Source organism: Silurus meridionalis, chromosome 2 (assembly GCF_014805685.1).
Source record: "Silurus meridionalis isolate SWU-2019-XX chromosome 2, ASM1480568v1, whole genome shotgun sequence".
Taxonomy (NCBI): domain Eukaryota; kingdom Metazoa; phylum Chordata; class Actinopteri; order Siluriformes; family Siluridae; genus Silurus; species Silurus meridionalis.
Genome location: NC_060885.1, coordinates 8,853,632 through 8,873,100, shown reverse-complemented (window position 1 = coordinate 8,873,100; position 19,469 = coordinate 8,853,632). Strand labels below are relative to the sequence as shown.

Here is a 19,469-nt window from a genome sequence, read left to right as displayed (position 1 = left end):
TTAAAATGTTGCTTTTTTTTTCCCCCATCCTGATTTTTTATGTGTTTTGCTGTCTGTTTAGAGTTTTGCATATTCCCCTTGTGATCATATGGGGTTTTTTTTGGGTTCTCCAACTTCCTTATATTATAAATCCTTATAATATAAATTATGAAACACTAAATGTTTGGACATGGTGCCCTGTGATTGAACTGTGCAACATACACAGTGTATTCCTGGCTCTGGACACACCGGAACCCATACCAGGAAAAAAAAACTTACTGAGGATAAATACATATCCTACCACTGGCACTCTAAAATATCCTTCCAAAACATCCAAGAGACCACCATGTGTTTGACTTCATTGTTGGTTTGGTGTAGATCTATTTCTTGTGACTTGATGACAATTTGTACAATTTGATGACAAAAATGCTTAAATAAGATTAAGTTTGTTTGATATAAAATGTCATTAAGGAGTGCTTTACATATTTTGCCAACTTCAGCCTTTTCAGACCCCATCTTTCCAAGAAGTTTGTGTTTCAAAATATAATATATTTATCCTGTTTAACATTTATTTACTTGCTAAACAACTTCTGCACATTATCACTGTTATAGTGTTTATATGTATTTGCTGTACATATATTTACATATTTATCTGCATTTTTGGTAAATGTTAAACTGCATTTGGCTGCTGTTTACCTGTAATATACAGTGATAATGAAGTTGTGATCTTTCTAGCATGAAGAATACTGACTAATATTGTGTATGCCCTCCTTGTGCCATAGCATTGATTCCACAAGACCTCTGAGGGTGTGCTGTGGTATTTGGCACCAAGACTTTAATAGCAGATCTTTAAAATTTTTCCAAGTTGTGAGGTAGGTCTCCATAGATCAGACTTGTTTGTTTAGCACACCCCACAAATCCATAAATAGTTTGAGGTTTAGGGAATTTGGAGACTAAGTCCTTGAGTGTAAAGCCCAACACCTTGAACCGTTTGTCATGTTCCTCCAACCATTCCTGAACATCTTTTGCAGTGGAAAGGAGCCTTATCCTGCTGAAAGCCACTGGTATAAAGTGGTGTACTTGGTTTGCAGCAGTGTTTAGGTTGGTAGTACGTGTCAAAGTAACATTCACATGATTACCTGAACACAAGGTTTTCCAGCAGAACATTATCCAGTGCATCTCACTGAATCCACTGACTTGCCTTCTTTCCATTGTGCATCCTGGTACCATTTCTTCCCCAGTGACCCACACACCTGACCTTCCACATGATATCCAAACCAGTTTACCTTGTACCACAGCTATTTTTGGCAATGGACAGGGGTCAGCATGGGCACTCTGAGAAGCCTCATACACAGCGATCTGCATTGCACCTACCATTTCGGAGGTTCTCTGACCCAACCATCAAGCCATAACAATACATCATTTACAAAGTCACTCAGATCCTTAAACTTGGTTTTTTTTTTCTGCTTCCAGCGCATTAACTTCAAGAACTGACAATTCAATGGCTGCCTAATATATACCACCCCTTGACCGGTGCCACTGTAATTGGATAATGAGTGTAATTCACTTCACCTGTCAGTGGTTTTAATGTTATGGTGATGCTGATTGGTCTATAGTGACACTGCTCTGACAGAAATGGAAAATGTGAATGGGCAATAATAAGCTATTAGCTTCTTCCAATCTGCAAAATATGCCAAATATCCACAGTAAGTTAAGGACTGTTATGGCTCAGATTACCCCAGCTCTTGTTTTTCAGTATGTGGGCCATTCATTTAGAGGAAATGTAATGTTGCAGTCCCACCTAAATAATTCTACACTCGTATACATTGCTCTTTGTCTGCTAAATGGCGTAAATGTAAATTCCAAATAATGAATAATGCTAAACTTCAACTAGAGTAAAATTACATTCACTGCAAATGAATTATTGGTAAATGGAAAGGGGAATTTTGCATCCACTTCCTGCTGTTCTGTTTGCAACAAAAATTCATCTAGATGATATTTTAAATCTGTCAATCTTGTAATCATGGGCCAGTCCAAAACAAAAAGAGCGACATATAATTACCATTTCAGGACACCCAGTTTTACATAACACAAACATGTATATAAATATATGTAAGTTATAATTTCTCAAATTGGCTGACAAACAGTGAAAAAGTATAAACATAATGTCTCATATTTCTCGCAACAATAAACTAGCTAGTTAGCTCACGTTCATAAAAATAGCACTTTCTCTTCATAAACAGATAACACCAGACATTCATTATCACCTGTTTTACCCCTAAATTACAAAAATGTGAAAATCTAGTGTGACCACCACAAGCTTATCGCCTACTCTGCGCTTTCCGATTCACTGTCTCTAGCCACAGCAGTGTGTTGAATCTAACACCAAGCTAATAGGTGTATAATTTCCAGTAAACCTTCACACTCATGTACTCACTCACAGGAACTTACATCATACAACAAATGATACACAGATGCTGTGCCCATACACAGACACCCCGTACATCTGGATTAAATGAAATACAGAGTTGATTTATTTCTGTTTATTCAAGATATAAAATGACAGTGGCCATTGGATTAAATTGAAATGATGAGGTTAAGATCCTTGGGCTATGATTGAGTGACAATCATGAAAAACAAATTAGTCAGTCATTCTGCATATAAATATACACCCGATATAAATCTGGTATATTAGTAGCAAGCAAGTACTGTAAGAAACAACCTGGTACACCATTAATACTGTGGTAGTGACTAATCATATAAAGGAAAACAACTAAATGAGTTGAACAGGTCGGTGACACTGATATCATATCTTCACCACACCAGCATTATACGCAGATATTTGTCATTTCGTCTTTGATTATTGTGGATCACATCTTTTGACCGACATTTTTTTCACACAATTTTCAATCAGATGCAGGTTTTCGATCAACACATGCTAAAACAAATCTTTACGACTGACAACATCAGAACTGCCATTCGATGCAATTCACTTGAGAGTAAAGTGAGCCATCCTGATCTTTATGTGCACTTATAAATCATTCCCATCTGTAAAAAAAAGTGCTATTGTGTAAACCTGATTAATTATAAATATCAACATTATTATTTATAATAGCCTGAGTTTGAAGTCTTTAGATTTATAACTTTTGAGATCAGAAGAAACCATCAGTGTCATTCAAACAGGTTTAAAATCATGTCAGTAGATTCTGTGTATTAGAGGATAAACAAAGATGCAACAACTGAAGAGGAAGTGATGTGTGGGCTGATCATTGAGAATGAACGTTTGTTTTAACAATGTTGCTCATTTAAATAACGATGAATGAATACAATAAATGCAATAAAAGCTTTTCTTTGTCCTACAAGCTTTATATATCTTCGCCCATAATATGCCCAAGTCCTGAAGCGCATCTCTTGCACCCTGCAGCAAACTCATATATATATATATATATATATAAAATATTAGAAGTTTGAACCTAGGTGAGAGGTATAATTTCTACATTACAAATAGAAATGCTTGTTGTTTATCTGATATCATTGTGCAAAAAATGTCTGTTTTGACTAGACTGTTGTTTTTTGTGTGTTTGTTTTTAGTCCAGGGCTAGTGCATTTCTCTTTGCTCTGATTGATTACAGATGTTAGACACTTCAGAGTCTTGAGAAATCAACAACAATGTGTAAAATAAACAATCCTGAAATACAGGGGAAGTCTGGAATTAAATACTGCCAGAATGTCCTCATTTCACCCGTCATCCCTCCATCAGCAGTTGCAGCTCCATTTCTCCTTTTTCTCTTCCTCTTTTGGAGTCAGTTTAAAACTCTTGTCTGCCTCGGCCTCTTTCCCTCGCTGTCTACATATCTGCTGTACCAGTTTGTTGAAGATGGCATCTACCTGCTCTCTGTTACCATTTTTAGTTGAATAGAGGTAGAAGGGCATTGAGTGGACCTCAGCTAAATGCCGTGCTTGTTCGATGGTTGTGGCCGCGGTCTTGGTCATCAAGTCGGTCTTATTAGCCACAAGCACACGGGGGACATCTAATTTAATCAAGTGCTGCTGACACTCCTCCATCCAGAGGGGCAGACTGCGGAACGAAGACACGTTCGTGACATCGTAGACAAAGACGACCGCGTGGACGTTGCGGTAGTAGTGTTGTACCATGCATTTCCGAAAACGCTCCTGACCTGCCGTGTCCCACAACTGCACCTGGACACAGATTAAAAAAAGCAAAAAGAAAGACCAGAAATGACCACAGTTACTAATTATGAGATTTGTGGAAAAAATGGCATAGCTTGAGCATGTCCCAGTCTTTTCAATCTCTTCTATACTGTGCTTGGTGGACACTCTTTTAACACAACAGTACTACAGTCTTATTAACCCCCTCAACCTCCCCCGCATAGACACTCTCAGTTCCGCATGCAAGCTCAGTACGTGTTCCTGTGTCAAAGAAAAAAAGCACTATTCGAATTAAGGTGAAGATTTTTCAACATTCTCCATATTAGGGAAGATTATTCATCTGTGTAGCAACAGAGATCTTTTCAGCACAAAGTTATTTCATTTCCCGTTTTCTGTATGCCACAAAAGCCCCTTTTATAAACTTTAAACTTCTGTCTGTAACAACACACACACACACACACACACACACACACACTTAACTGTTATATTATATAAAGTACCAATAATAAAAAAAATGTGGTTTTTTTTACATACATAACCATACACAATATAACATGCAGTGAAAATTATTTTTACACACACACACACACACACACACAATAGACAGACAGATATAGAGACAGACAGACAGACAGACAGACAGACAGACAGACAGACAGACAGATAGATAGATAGATAGATAGATAGATAGATAGATAGATAGATAAAAAAGTTATGTATTATATTACTATTATATGATTCTTCACATCTATTTTTTTTATCTATTTAACATAAATACATTGTTATTGATTGAATGTCTTTTAACTATATTACTCCTCCATGCAACTCCTGCTCTCCTCCTTTACCTTGATCTTCTCTCCCCCGACATGCACCACTCTCTCTCGGAAGTCCACTCCGATGGTGGAATCGGTTTTTTCGGGGAACTGTCCAGTGCAGTACAGGTGTGTGAGGCTCGTCTTTCCCACACCGGCGTCTCCCAGCACGATTATCTTACAGGTGCGACGCACAATCCAAGACTCACACGTGTCCATCTGTCGAACTTTTTCTCACTTCTCTCGGGTCAGAGCTCATCCCCTCGTACCTTCCTCCAGCCTGAGCGCTACTGGATTTACCGTTTCATTTCTCGCGCTGTTGGAGGAACTGACCTTAGATGAACTCTCGCGAGAGTTGCTCCATTTCGGGAACATGTTTTTATACAGCAATCCAGTCTCACGTCACTTCATAATGTAGTCACAAAATGTAATCTATTGATACGTGTTCATGGACACGACTTCCCCTCTTTTTTTTTTCGTGTCACTCTGCACGATATTCCATCTTATATATTTCAGTAGTATCTTTCACCACATTTTTTTCTGCCACTAGGCATCACGATGTATTGTTTTTTACTCTTTTGTTTTTAATCTTCAAGCCTATTACTCAACATTTAATCAGGAGATCTTCTTGTTTTTTTATTATTTTATATTACGTAACCTATTTGCTATTACAAACCATCGTCAGTGGTTCCTTTCATTCAAAATACAGTAAATATATTCCTTCGTCATAACTAATGATCACACATTGGTTTAGTCCTTATCAGCGAAAATAACACTTAAAAAAAACAAAGCTAAACTTCAATATAAGCTTAAGTTATAATCAAATGAATGGTAACTGGTAAATCTGGGATGAGGAAAACCATACGCATGTTACATGCATTTTAACTGCTGTACAGGAAATAGGAAAATCTTAGATGTTTAAAATTTGACATTTAAATATAAAATGTAATAATACATATAAATAAGTGTAAAAAAAACCTAAGCACATTACTTATTGAGAACATACAACATTATTTATGGCATCCGTGTTAACAGCTTTTGTATAACCAAGTATGTGCAAACAGGAAAGGCTCATACAAAAAGCTACTTATTTTAAGTTAAGAAAAACAGCAAAAAGATGAATCAGACACCAAAAGGGTATAGTTTTTTTTTTGCAACACTAGCAGCTCTGGTTGAGCACCTACATTGGCAAGATTGTGTAACCACTGTACAATTAGACAGTGATAATCTACAGATTTATTAAAAATAAAAGCAGAACCTTTGTGATATGTCCAAATGGGTGAATGCTCCACATGCATTTACAGCTGACATGTCTATTTGTTATTTCTCTTCCCCTTGATAAGAAATTATTGCATGTGTGATTCTGTTATAATGCAGCCCTGTGTTTTTTTGATGTGTTAAGGCTGATGTATATGTAATAATGTAGATGTAATTACTTAAGGGTATTACCACTGTAATTAAAGGCATTCTTGCTAAATCACAATTACATCTGCCTTCAAAGCTGATATTTAAAAGTACAATTTAACTATGTTGATATAAAATCATGAAAAGAAAATGAATAATAATAATGCCTTTCTGACCACAAATTAATCACAAATTATACCACTGAATTTATTTGAATGGTTTAATGTCACGTAAAAAAATAGCACGTACAGTGACAATGGATTCATCCTTGATGGTTGCAATGTTGTGGTTCTTCTTACGACCAATTGCCCATTCCTCTCGCTTCTCATCAAAGCTCTGAAAGGGACCAATCTTTTTTGTAGACCCCCCTGGCATTAGATCAACCTGACAAACTAAGGACAGACAGACAAAGATGGATAAGACAGACAAGTAGACCAAGACAAATAGAGACGGTAATGAAAGATAGATAATGATAATTTTTCTTTTACTGATAAGGAGTAAACCATTGGTCGGGCTTCAATTGTTGCTCTAATATTTATTGCTTTAATATAACTCCATGTGAGTTTAATGGCAACGAAAGGCATCAATTACAACATTAAAACAAGGTGTGATCATTAGTTATGACCCCCGAAACTTACCTGGACAGAGGTTTGAGTGCAATGAGAAGAATTAACCAGTGTGCTGTTTCCGTCTCTATAGCAACGGAGGCTGAGGATCATGCATCATCTTTTCCCCCCCATTAATTTTTTTAAAGAATAGGGGCAAAAAAATATATTGTATAGTTTCTATACTGCAATAAATGTGAATCTCTAATTAACGCAGTCTCGTTAATTAACCAGGAAAATAATGTGCTGTATTTTGGCTGGATGGAACCACTATTGATGGTTTATAATAGCGAGAAGGTTACATAATACAAAGCAATAAAAATCAAGGATAAAATCTCCTGATTAAATGTTAAATACTAGTCAAAACAAATTAGATAAAAACAATACAGCTTCTGTGATATCTGGTGCCAGACAGAAAAATGTGGCAGAGATATAATATAATATAGTTTTCCTATTGAAATACATTAGATGGAATGTCGTGACATGAAAAAAGAGGGGAATTTGTGAATGAGTACAAATTAATAGATTATAATTCGTTACTACATCACTAAATGCCGTAAAACTGGATAGACTGTACACAACAGCAATCAGGCAGCTGTAGGTGTAGTTCCTTATAGCACTGTATATTTTAGGTGAGGGCTATTTAACTTTTAGCAGAAAGTTCCTTATTTATTATACTTCCTACCCTAGGATGTGGTGGAGTCTGAGCAAATCATGGAAAACACCAAATCCGAAGCAGGGATACACCCTAAATAATATTATATGTTCAATAGAAGGAAGCTGGAGAACCCGGCGAAACCCACACCGACATGAGGTGAGAATACACAGAAACCCCACACAGACAGTAGTCTGAGCTCCTGATGAAACTAGGAACCAAAAAGCTGAGGTAGTGTGTGCACTTCCTATCTCTTCTCATCGGTGGCAAAATAAAAACCTCTAACATTGTTACATTCAGAAAATACATTTGTCTATGCTAAACCAAACTGGACTTTCATCGACACTAAAGGGGTAACACCAAGGGTACATCTTTATGCAGTCACCTAAAAACAGTATGTTTCAAAGCAAAAAATAAAAAAAATAAAAAGTTAGGACTGTATTAGTGGGGGGTTTTTCTCAACAATTTAAGTTGGAAACTGAAGTAAAAAATTTTTTTAACAAACAAATAAATAAACAGCAGTCAACAGCCTTACCACAATTTAGCTAGCAAGCTAAAATCCTAATTACTAAACCTTTAACCACAACTTCAGTACATCATCATGGCTACTGAAACTGGGATCCTGCTGAAATTATATAGAGACTCTCCTGAGCAGCCAGTTGAATTAAGTGGAACCAATCTAAAACTTGAATGTCAACAAAAGCACATGTAAGCATACTGGATTCAGCAGCTAGGACTGAATCAATTCATTTATTCATCGATCATCTGTAATTACTTTACCCTGGTCAGGGTCACTATGACTTATCTAAACTATTCAAAATGATCAGAAACAAAAAAAAAAACTTTTTGTATATTGAAAAGAAGAAACCTACCTCGAGCTCACACATCCACCCAAGCTGTACGTGGTGGGTGGTGCCGCAGTTGGACGTTCCTTGAAAAGTGCATTTTCAATGCCATCTTCACATTATATGGTGCAGATCCTCCAATAGACAAATTTCAACTCGCTGAGCTGATTAGATGATTCAGGCATGTTCATAGATTATTCAGCATGCTGGTTTGTGACTTCTGCGATTCAGTTTGAATTGAATGTAAGTACTTTGTGCATTTTAATGATCAGAGTCAATGTCAGCAAAACAACACAAACATTTAATATTCAGTTTAACATATGATTTAAGTTGTTGAGAAATTAAACTGCTTTTAAAACCCCCCACCAAAAGCACGAGCGCTACATCACTCCCATGTGGCCATGTCCCCCAACACAGCACCGTATACGTCAAGGATTTAAAAGGCACAAAGTTTACACACCTCACAGGTTTATTGTATTGCTTTTTTTCAGAAGCCCTTCGCTGACCAGAGCGCAGATTATGGACAGCTGAAAAAAAACATATGCTTAAGAATATGCTAAATCAAACAATCAGTCTTTTTTTTCTTTTTATAGTTTCAATAAGGAACCCATCCTTGCTTTGTAAATCCTTCTGCATTTATCATATATGTAACCTTTTTAAAGATTCATACCCTTTTTCTTGTTGTACATCTTTATGTTCCTAAGAAGAGACAATTTCATAATGTCGATTATTCCCATTTTTTACGGTGTATATGTAAGAAAATTAATAATGCATCCCTCTGGCAAAAAATATGTACAAACCAAAATGTACATAGAACCGAATGTGGGTTTTTTTGTTTGTTTTTTTCTTCATTTCGTGTTTTTTTTTTATTATTACCAAAAAAAAAAAAAATTCATTATCATACAACAAACTAGTCATTCCACATTGAAAATAAAGCAGGGGCAAGAGAGTGTGTTATAGGTTAAAGGAATACTCCAGTACATGTGTGAGAACATCACAGACAAGGTCAATGTAAGCCTTTTACTCAGAACTTGTTATTAAAGACAGAGGGTAGTTGCTGAATTCAATTAAGAAACTCAATGACGTCGGTGCGTGAGTTCTTCAGTCTAATTAAAATGTTAATAAAGCTAGAATTTTGTAGATTTATTTTAGTCACCTGCAGAAAAACGATTGGCTCATCCATACAACAATTTAGTAGCTCAGTCCACACTACAACTACACGAACCAATCAAAAGGTAATTTTATCACATTGTGTTTGAAAGATTTGTGGTGCCTTTTTATTTTTTAAAACCAACACAAGAGATTTATCATGCCTACTTTTTTTCTGTTTGTTTAGAAGTTCTAAGCTCATGAATTCCCAGGTTAAAGTTCACCAATATATATTTTTTTTCCCCATTTCTATCATTTCCTCGTCCTGGTCTTTCCAGATTGTTGAATTGACCTATGAACCTATGTTTGTGATCTAACACGAACGCAGATCGCTTTGTTTTGTCTTTAATGAAAAGTAAGCATCAGTGTGTTATCTCCAGTATCACCATATCAAGGAGTTACTAACGCATGGCTAATCCATGGCACATCCGAGTTACAGACGGAATTTAACAATTGACGAGTTTTAAGTCAACAGGTTTTCCAATTGGCACAGAAACCGTAAAGTTCTTGTCCGTGGCGCTCGTACATGCGCTACTGATTGCATTTAAACAAATAAAAGGGAGCTCCGTCTGACTGAGAGACTGATTTTGAGGTCCTAGTTGCTACCTTTGGTTTAGCTCACCCTAGCCAAACCTCAGTGATAATGAAGTATTAAAGATGACATACAGCACACATCAGCATTTAAAAAAAAAACCCTAAGCAGCATACTTAGACTTCACCTCCTTGGTAATAACCCACCCGCTTATCACCCACCCATAAACTCATGCCTTATTACGACAAGTTCTCAGTGCCATCATCACACCAACACAAAACCAACTCCGCGCTCCAAAACTCGTTTTATGCCATTTTTATTTTTCATATAAATTACTCTTTAAAACAGAGGGGGGGATAGATGGGTTTGAGTGAGCTCGGTTGGTTCGACTATGGGATTCGCCTTTTGCACTTTGTAGCTCGTCACCTTCAGACACGATTCACGACAGAGCGCTTGTGTGCAATCTAGTTTTCAGTTAGAGTGTAGTCATCAGCAAGGTTAAAAAAAGTAAAATGGCCATTTTATTCTTCCTCCCCCTCCCCTCTCGTCCTCCTCTCCGCGGACGCCCTCGCCTCCTCCAGGCCCTGATCCCGATTTCAGGGGGTTGGAGAGGACGTGGGAAGTTCTGCAACATGTCATCTTGGGTGTTTGAAAAATGGTGCGGTCACCCCTCGTTCTTCTCCGCCCACCCCCTCCCTGCTCCCTTAGCCCCACCCCCTTTCAGGTGTTCACATGTCATTGGCTAGCTCCTCGGTTTCCGTGGAGAGGTCCCCGTTCACGGCAATCTTTGCGTTTTCCTCGTAACCGGGAGGCATGAAGGCCAGCGTATATGGGTAGATCTTGTGACACTCGGCCCGGTACCACTCGGTCGTCTCCGTGGCGGCCCCAAGGCTGCAGCCACGCAGGCTCTCCAACACCTCCGTGCAGATCTACACAGGAAGAGAAAAGAAATGCTGGGATTATTCAGGGTCTGTTAATGTTCCTTAAATCCATTTAATATCTACAATTAAAACTCATTCCTGAAATAAACAGACAAGAAAACAAAGAGGCATTCTTGGTGGCCTTATTAATTTGAGTAGTTCAATTTCAGTGCTCTGTAGTGTTGTGAGTACACTTACAGGAAATAATGTGTTGTCACAAGACAAAACACAAAATATGAGTATGTGCAAGCAACTACAGGGATTTCTGAGCGAAGTGAACTAACCCTGAACTTCCCCTATGGAGAAACCAATCGTATTTGTTGGAAGGTACATGGGGCAAAAAAAAAAAAAAAAAAAAAAAAAAAAAGACTTCTGCAATGCTAGATTAATTCAATACAATGATATTGAGACAGGTCCTAAATCAGGCTAGACTGTTCCAGAAGATCTTACGGCGTGTCAACCAAAGGGTTCTAGATGAGGAAAATCATCACAAAGCAGCTGACAAAAGTTTTGGACTTTTGATCTTAAAAAATCTCTCTCAACTTTTATAGTTTATTTGGCTCAGCTTTATCATCGGTAAATTGAGCACTATGCCTGGAAGAAAACCCCATAACTTAAAGATTTACCTGAATGCTTCTGTTATTAAGTGATTCATCCAGTGCTGCAGCAAGTTCCACTGCCTTCTTTTGTGTCGAAGGATCCAAGTAGAACATGCCTTTGGCAGCTTCATGAGAAAGCAAATGAGAAAAACAGGTTAACCCTGCACATTACATTATATTTAGTGTGTATGTGTACTTCGAAAAACTGGTGTTTATGCACCTGCTAATCGATGAGGGCTCGAGTTTGAGTGCTTGCTGAGGAAGGCCTGGTTAAAGCTCTTGGCATTGCTGTCCCCGAACAATCGGGAAATTTCCTGTTTGAGAACCGTGCGGACTGGATCGGCTGCATCTTTAGCCTCCGATACTGTTAATAAAATACAAGAAATTACTATACCAGTGTCAAAAACATACTAGAATTAAAACAAATGGCTAGTAAATGCAACAGTTTTAATAGTTTACCTCTTTTAAAGAAGCGCACTAGACACTGGTGAAGCCAGGGGTGATCTGGATCTATAGCATAAGCCCTCTTTACTGACTGCAGCATTAACAAGAACTTGTCTGGAAAACAAAAAAAGCAGATGTTAACCTCAAAATCATCTTTGCTGAAGTCATGAACTAGCAAACATTATTTGGGAAAAGGAAAAGCTTCTCAAGATATACACCATCCAGGCATAACATTATGACCGGTGGTGTAAATAACATTATCTCTTCATCATGGCACCTGTTAGTGTGTAGGATACATCACGCAGCAAGTGAACATTTTGTTCAAAAAATTTGCTCACAGATGTTAGAAGCAGGAAAAATGGGCAAGCGTAAGGATGTGAGTGAGTTTGACAAGGGCCAAATTGTGATTGCTAACCGGCTAGTAATCAGTATCTATCAAAAGTAGTCCAAGGAAGGAACAGTGGTGAACCCGCGACACTGTCATGGAAGCTCATTGATGCACGTGGGGAGCGAAGGCTGGCCCGTGTGTTCAGATCCAACAGATGAGCGTAACTCAAACTGCTGTTAATGCTCGACAGGTCAGAACTGTTATTGCAGAAAAAGGGGGACCAACACAGTATCAGGCAGGTGGTCATAATGTTATACCTGATCAGTGTAGATGTCTGTGAAAGCCAGAATTTCACCAAAATTATCTGGTGGTCAGAGTTTAAAGGGAATCTGAACTACATTTAGACTGATACCATATACCAGTCGTTTGTAGAGGCTCAGTCAATGAGCAAGTAAGTAAATGAATGTGTGAGGATAAAAATGACTACAGTATCTCACAAAAGTGAGTACACGCCTTACATTTCAGCAACCATTTCAGTAAATCTTCTCAAGGGACAATACTATAGAAATGACTATATTTTAGATTGCAGATTGGACCTCAGTACAGATTTACTGTCCTCTAAAAATAACTCAACATACAGCCATTATTGACTAAATAGCTAACAGTAAAAATGAATACACCCTAAATGATAACAGCTGTATGACGTGTGACCATGCAAAGACACATGTAATATTTATTATTTTCATGTTTTTTGTCTGCTTGACAGGACACATTTGTGTATCTTGTGCTTTGAATACAATTCTCTCATACTGACCACTGGATGTTCAGCATGGCACCTCATGGCAAAGAACTCTGAGGATTTGAGAATTAGAATTATTACTCTCCACAAAGATATATATCCAAGTTTCATTTCTATAGTGCTGTAGCTTTAACAGATATACTAAAATCGTTGCTGAAATGCGAGGGGTGTACTCACTTTTGTGAGATGTATGTGTGTATGTAATGACCTTCCCTTTTAACTAGCTGTGCTTGGCATCACCACTAGAGGGCACTAGAATCGACATATTTTTTATTAAGATTATTAAAGATTTCAGCATTAGTATCCCTTCAGCAAGCAGAACAAAGTTTGTTTGTTTTCACGCATTTCTTTGGTAAAATGTTGATTAATTTGAATGTTAAATGTTTAGTTAATGCAGTGGGAGTTTGTAAATGTTTGGTTGTTTATTTTCGTTTATTTGTTTTCCTTGTAGTTTTACAGTGCCATGGTGCTGTGATCTTATTGTTATGGTGCTATGAGGTCAATCAATTGTTGAGATGTATGGAGAGGATTTACAATGAATACATCAGTAATAAGGTTTTGTTGCATCCGACAACTTGGTTATACCTAAAGGGCTCAAACCAATGCAGCATGGTGCAGGTTAAACTGTCATTTCCCTTGAGACTTGTAATTTAAGTGTACAACTATTAAATAACTACAATCTATTTAACGTAGTTCTAAACTACACATTCTCTACCTTTTCTGAAGTAGATCTCAAAGGCCAGAAGATGAGTCTCGATCCTGTTCTTCACCAGGTTTTTTAAAGGAATCAGGAACTTCACAGCCTCATCTAATGGGTTTTCCACCTGGACAGAGAGGGCAAACGCAGAAGAGAAAAATATATTCAGTTAATAAAAAGTAATAAATAAATAATCCCTTTTTTTTCTTGGCACCATATCAACTTCAATGGTTATGGTCATGGTGAAAGCTTGGTTTTGTTATAAAATTAGATAAATGTTTTTAAATAAGATGTTTAAGATGACTTTTTTCTAAAAACTTTATTATTATGTTTGGGTTCATTTGCTTAAAATCCTGTTTAAGAGTGTCAACAGAGTTAAACAAGTTTCTTCAAGTGCTATAAGTATCACAGTCCATCAAAACATGCTTAATGGACATCGGGGTTAGACAGGTTTGGTATTTTGGGGGATTTTCACTTGTTAGTAAAAATGTGTGTTCCAGTGCAAGTTCCTCTTTGGGTTTCTGAAAAACTCTATTGCCTGTTGTGCATGAGGTTTAAAAAAAATAAAAAATAAATAGGACCAAACACACAAGCCCACAAACCTTAGCCAGCTTTTCTGGTACAAGTTCCTCTTTGGGGCCTCCGATTTCCTCGTCATCATCCTCTTTCTTCTTCTTCTGGTTCTTCAGCTGCTTTTCTTTCTCAGCATTTTTCTTCTCTTCTTCCAGCTGAGCCTTTTTCTGCGCTCGCCGCTGCTTATTCCGCAGCTTCTTCAGCTCTTTGTCCGTAAGGTTCCCTATGAAAACATAACACTCCGTTAACACGATCACATGCAGTCCACAGGTTAATGTGTTTGTAGCATGTTTGTTAGAGGGCACGTTTTGTTACCGGTATCAGTCTGTAGCTCCTTGCTGTCGTCGGCGAGAGGGTTATCATGTAGGTTGAGGTAGATTTGGATGGCGGTGCTTGCAGCTTTGTAGTAGAACGGGTGCATGCGCAGCACGTCCTCCAGCTTTAATAGGTCTACATATGAGCGAAGAGTCATCTTCCGCATGCAGTACGTATGGAAGTCAAACTGATCGTCCGTTATCTCTACAAAGTGCTACAGAACGGAAGATGAACAACGGCAATGTTAATAAATAACCATCTTGCCAAAATATGTATTATTTTAAAAGCAGATATTAAAAATATTGTTTGGACACTTTTGCATTTTTCTAGAAATTGCAATCTCCATTTTTCTATTATTTCATTTACTGCAGAACATTTGTCAAAAAAAGAAATAAACAAAACGGTGACAGACCACCAGTTATTTTCATTAAAACACAATTTGGCAGCACAAAATTACAGACTTTAAAAAGGTAAACAACGTTCAAAAGCGCTCGCTTGTTTTCTTTAATTCGGCTTTTTGCTCACATTTATTTAACTACCCAGAAATTAGTTCGAGCACTCAGAGAGCCCAAAGAAAGCATGGAGTATGTGCCTCTTTTCTTTAAAAAAGCAACTCATGAGGCGTGTATATATAAAATACTTGTAATAAAATATATATATATTTTTTTAAAAACAGTGCACATTAATAAATTCACAACAGTATCATGTCGCTTAGAAACTGTTATTGTGTGAAGAAACACTAACTCACTCTCTCAATCTCGTGGCATTTTTTGAGTGCATCTCCATATTTCTTCATAGATTTATATGCCAGTGCACACTCGGTCTGAAACCACATACACTGCATCTCGTTCAGGTTCTCTACTGCTGACGCCCCCTCCTGGAGAAAAGAAAAAATCCGAAAGTAGACAAAAAAAATGGTACATTATTTAATAACATCTACAGCATTCAGTGTTTAAAAAAAATGTATTATTTAAAAAATAATCATCATCTATGGATCTGTTGTTGGTACCCGTGTGAATTTTGAGCACATCTCTTCCGCTTCTTTGACCAGGCCTGCTTTGAGCAAGTACTTGGCGCATTTGGAGTTAATGAAACGGTCAGCAGTGTCCAGAGCCTGAGCTTCATCCATCCAGCGAGCTGCTTCCCGTATGTTCCCAGCATGCTATAAGAAAGAGAGACCAAAATGGTCTAAACGTTATACTTCACAGATCCTCCTTCTTTTTCATCCAAGATTAAACACCAGAAAAGTACTCGCAATTTTTACAAAGCGACATTTCAAGAATCCTACAGAACTGATCACTATTAATACAGGAAATGTCCATGTGCAAACCTTATATATCTTGGCTTTGACTAGGAAAAGCTCAATGAGTGTTGGCGTGCTCTCTATTGCGGCGTTGATGTACTCTAGTGCAAGCGTCTGCTGCCCGATCTGATCGTAGTGCTGTGCCAGGAAGTACTGCACCCAGAGTAATGTGGTGGGGGGCTCCTCCTTCCCATCATCTGAATAACAGATAAGAAAAATGATCCAATCAGACACCACAACACACATGCAGTAACCAACTAGGAAACAGACTCTATATTCAGTGTTGTGTTTTTGGTTGTTGAACTTACCGTTTTGATTGAACATTCGGCAGCTATTTAAAGACGTTTCAAAACCTACTACTAATTCTTCAATTATTGACACCTGCAAATGAGAATAAGTGACACTTCAGACTTTTTGTACATTGAACTGCTTCATTTGATTGCTACCACCTCCCCTCTGCCAGAGTCTAAACGAACGGGGAAGTGTCGAGTGTAAATACAGTGGTAAGTTAACCTACGAGTGAATAAATGTACAAGTTTTCCGAGGTACGAGTCGTCACTCGATCGTTTTTTTGCTTTGTTACGCGAGCAAAAAATTGAGGTACGAGCTCGAGAAGCCGCCGCTAGATGGCGAAACGAAGCCAGAAAGCGAAGACTGTGATGAAAATTAAGATTAGCAAGGAAGAAAAAGTAAAAACTTTATTTTTAGGGATATGTAGTGTACAGGAGTGATAGCAAAAAACTAGTCTTCCATCCTCCTCCGCCTATCGCCTCTACCCTCCACCTACGCCAGCGTCTTCGTTAGCTCAAGTCGTCTCATCTCCAAGGTAAATACACTGCAAAAAACCTTATTATATCTTTACATACTCTTAATATTGTGTTTTTATACAATATTTGTTATTGAGAAATGTATTTTCTGAATTTAATACCATGAAACATAAAAAAATTGGGTGGCATTTTGAGGGTTGGAACGGATTTAGGGCATTTTAAGTATTTTTAATAGGGAAAATTGATTTGATGTGCGAGCAAATTGAGCTACGAGCTCGTCCACGTAACGAATTAAACTCGTAGGTCAAGGTACCACTGTACTGTGCGTGTGTGTGTGTGTGTGTGTGTGTGTGCATATCTATAATTCGGTGTAAACGTATGCTTAGCAAATACACCTTTGGGAATCAGAAATATATATTACTCTCAATATTAAAATGTATTTGTCACCTTAAATCAATTATTCGCAAACTTTTTTTTTCAGATAATTTATCCGCTTGGCGTTCGCCGATGCATGATCTGGTTGAAGGTGGAACAGTTTTTACTTGGTTGGTATTTTAACAAAATCAGAAACATATGTGGAAACATAATAAAAGCAGAATTAAATTTGCCAGACTTAAAACATTATACACCGACCAGGAATGACATTATGGCCACCTGCCTAACATTGTGTTGCTGCCAAAACAATCCTGACCTGTCTAAGATGAACAGAATTAACCTCGGCCGCCCGTGACCCTGTCGACGGTTCACCACTGTTTCTTCCTTGGACCAATTTTAATAGATTTTGACCTCTGCAGACTGGGAAAACCCCAGAAGAGCTGCAGTTTTGGAGATGCTCTGAACCAGTCGTCTAGCAGTCACAATTTGGCTCTTGGCAAACTCACGCAAATCGTTACTCTTGCCCATTTTTCCTGCTTCTAACATTATCTTTGAGGAGAAACTTTTTACTTGTTGACTAATATATCCCACTCACTTCGAGGTGCCATGATGAAGAGATAATCAGTTATTCAGTTCACTGGTCATAATGTTATGCCTGATCAGTGTATATTATTATTTGTAAATCTCATGGGTGACGAGCATGTAAATAGATTGTACGTTCTGAATCTTTTATGTTACGGTTTCTCACAGATTTATCGCCTTCAACAATTTGCTAAGCAGAATAAAGGAATCGGTCAGATGGCTAAAGAAAAACACAAGCACTTCTCACACCTTGTCTTTGTCTTGGTATAAGGGCTTGAGTGTAGTGAAAACCGGAGGACAGCCTTTGCTAAAGTTCAATCTTAAATACTTGTCGAGACATTCCCGAAACTTCTCACCTAAACGAGAAAGACATTTTGAAAAACATTTAAGACAACTATTAGAATCCTAGGAAATGTTTTGCAACAACCTAAAGCAGAATAAAAACCATGCACACCACACACAACAGCTGGACGGCTTACAGCTGGCATTACTTACCAGACAGGAAGTTGAGTGGTAGCCTGCGAGGCACCAAGCCTTTCGGGAACTTTACCCAGGCTTCCTCATAGATCTTTAGCATCTCATCTGTGGAGGCTGTAACACACACACACACACACACACACACACACACACACACACACACACACACATATATATGAGACACAGGTTGTATGTTAACAGTTTTCAGCAAGCTCTCATTTATCACTGTAGGAAATGCAAGTACCAGGTTTGAGAGCTTTTTCCAGGCCATGATAATAAGACCAGTTCTCCGGGTTTCTTTCCTGTAGTCTTCTGTACACATCTGCTGCCTCCTCACAGCGGCCCAGGTTTAGCAGCAGCTCACCTACATACACACGCTACCATTACAGAGTGCAAATACGTATCTTTGCATCGTTTCACTGATCCAGTATGCAGACCATCAACCTCTAGTGGAATATTCCAAGGCATTACTCATGCACAGGATCAAGAAAGTGGATAATATATCAAAAAGCCGAAACACAAATTCATAGTTCCTTTACTTCTTGTCTTTCAGGGCAGAGAAACAGGATTTACTGTTTTCCGCTACTCTGCATTCCCACCAGTCTGTTAGTCATCGATGTTAACTGTCACCCTCTGCATTTACCGACATACACGATCACAAGTGGCGATCCGATCCTCCGCACTTTCACCTGAAAACGTAGACAATCTGAAAATGTTAAAGTGTGTGTACCTCTGGTCTCTTCTACAGCCAGCTTGTCACAGATCTGTTTCTCGTAAGTAGTGAGGTGCTCCAGAGCCTCTTTGAAGAGTCCAGCCTCCCTTAGCACCTGATTCTGATACAGCAGCAGTTCACTGTACTCATAATCCACTTTATCTGGAGAAGTCTGCACATGTACGCACACACAGACAGACGGGGAGCAAGATAATAAAAGAATGTTAATAGATGCTGAACGTAGTATCATTAACGGTGATATTACTTCACGGCTGTAGATGAAATGGCTGCAATACGTCAGTGGACATCATCTGCGTTGTATAAATAAGGGTGGAAATGTGTTCGCTAACTCAGGGTTCCTACACCTTCAAAATTCCACACTTTTCCAGACTCAAACATGCAGACTTGGAAGAACCTAAAGATTTTT

The 19,469-nt window shown here is 38.1% G+C and overlaps 2 protein-coding genes across 2 annotated transcripts in view; both read right to left on the bottom strand.

Annotated features, from left to right (window-relative positions):
* Positions 1-2,507: 2,507 nt before the first annotated feature.
* Positions 2,508-5,290, bottom strand: LOC124377914 (ras-related protein Rab-33B). The gene is made up of 2 exons (XM_046837293.1): positions 4,995-5,290; positions 2,508-4,179 (listed from the first exon to the last, which is right to left on the bottom strand). Exons 1-2 carry the CDS (start codon positions 5,178-5,180, stop codon positions 3,736-3,738), a joined length of 630 nt encoding a protein of 209 aa, XP_046693249.1. The 5' UTR covers positions 5,181-5,290; the 3' UTR covers positions 2,508-3,735.
* A 5,161-nt stretch (positions 5,291-10,451) lies between these two features.
* naa15b (N-alpha-acetyltransferase 15, NatA auxiliary subunit b) overlaps positions 10,452-19,469 on the bottom strand; it is a 25,434-nt gene continuing 16,416 nt past the window's right edge. Inside the window, exons 6-20 of the mRNA XM_046837193.1 lie at positions 19,061-19,214; positions 18,575-18,694; positions 18,349-18,444; positions 18,103-18,209; positions 16,438-16,510; positions 16,157-16,326; positions 15,836-15,988; positions 15,575-15,703; positions 14,827-15,040; positions 14,541-14,734; positions 13,957-14,065; positions 12,130-12,228; positions 11,891-12,034; positions 11,698-11,795; positions 10,452-11,080 (exon numbers count right to left, since the gene is read on the bottom strand). Coding sequence (XP_046693149.1) covers positions 10,880-11,080; positions 11,698-11,795; positions 11,891-12,034; positions 12,130-12,228; positions 13,957-14,065; positions 14,541-14,734; positions 14,827-15,040; positions 15,575-15,703; positions 15,836-15,988; positions 16,157-16,326; positions 16,438-16,510; positions 18,103-18,209; positions 18,349-18,444; positions 18,575-18,694; positions 19,061-19,214 — 2,061 coding nt within the window. The 3' untranslated portion in view covers positions 10,452-10,879. The remainder of the gene's footprint in view (positions 11,081-11,697; positions 11,796-11,890; positions 12,035-12,129; positions 12,229-13,956; positions 14,066-14,540; positions 14,735-14,826; positions 15,041-15,574; positions 15,704-15,835; positions 15,989-16,156; positions 16,327-16,437; positions 16,511-18,102; positions 18,210-18,348; positions 18,445-18,574; positions 18,695-19,060; positions 19,215-19,469) is intronic.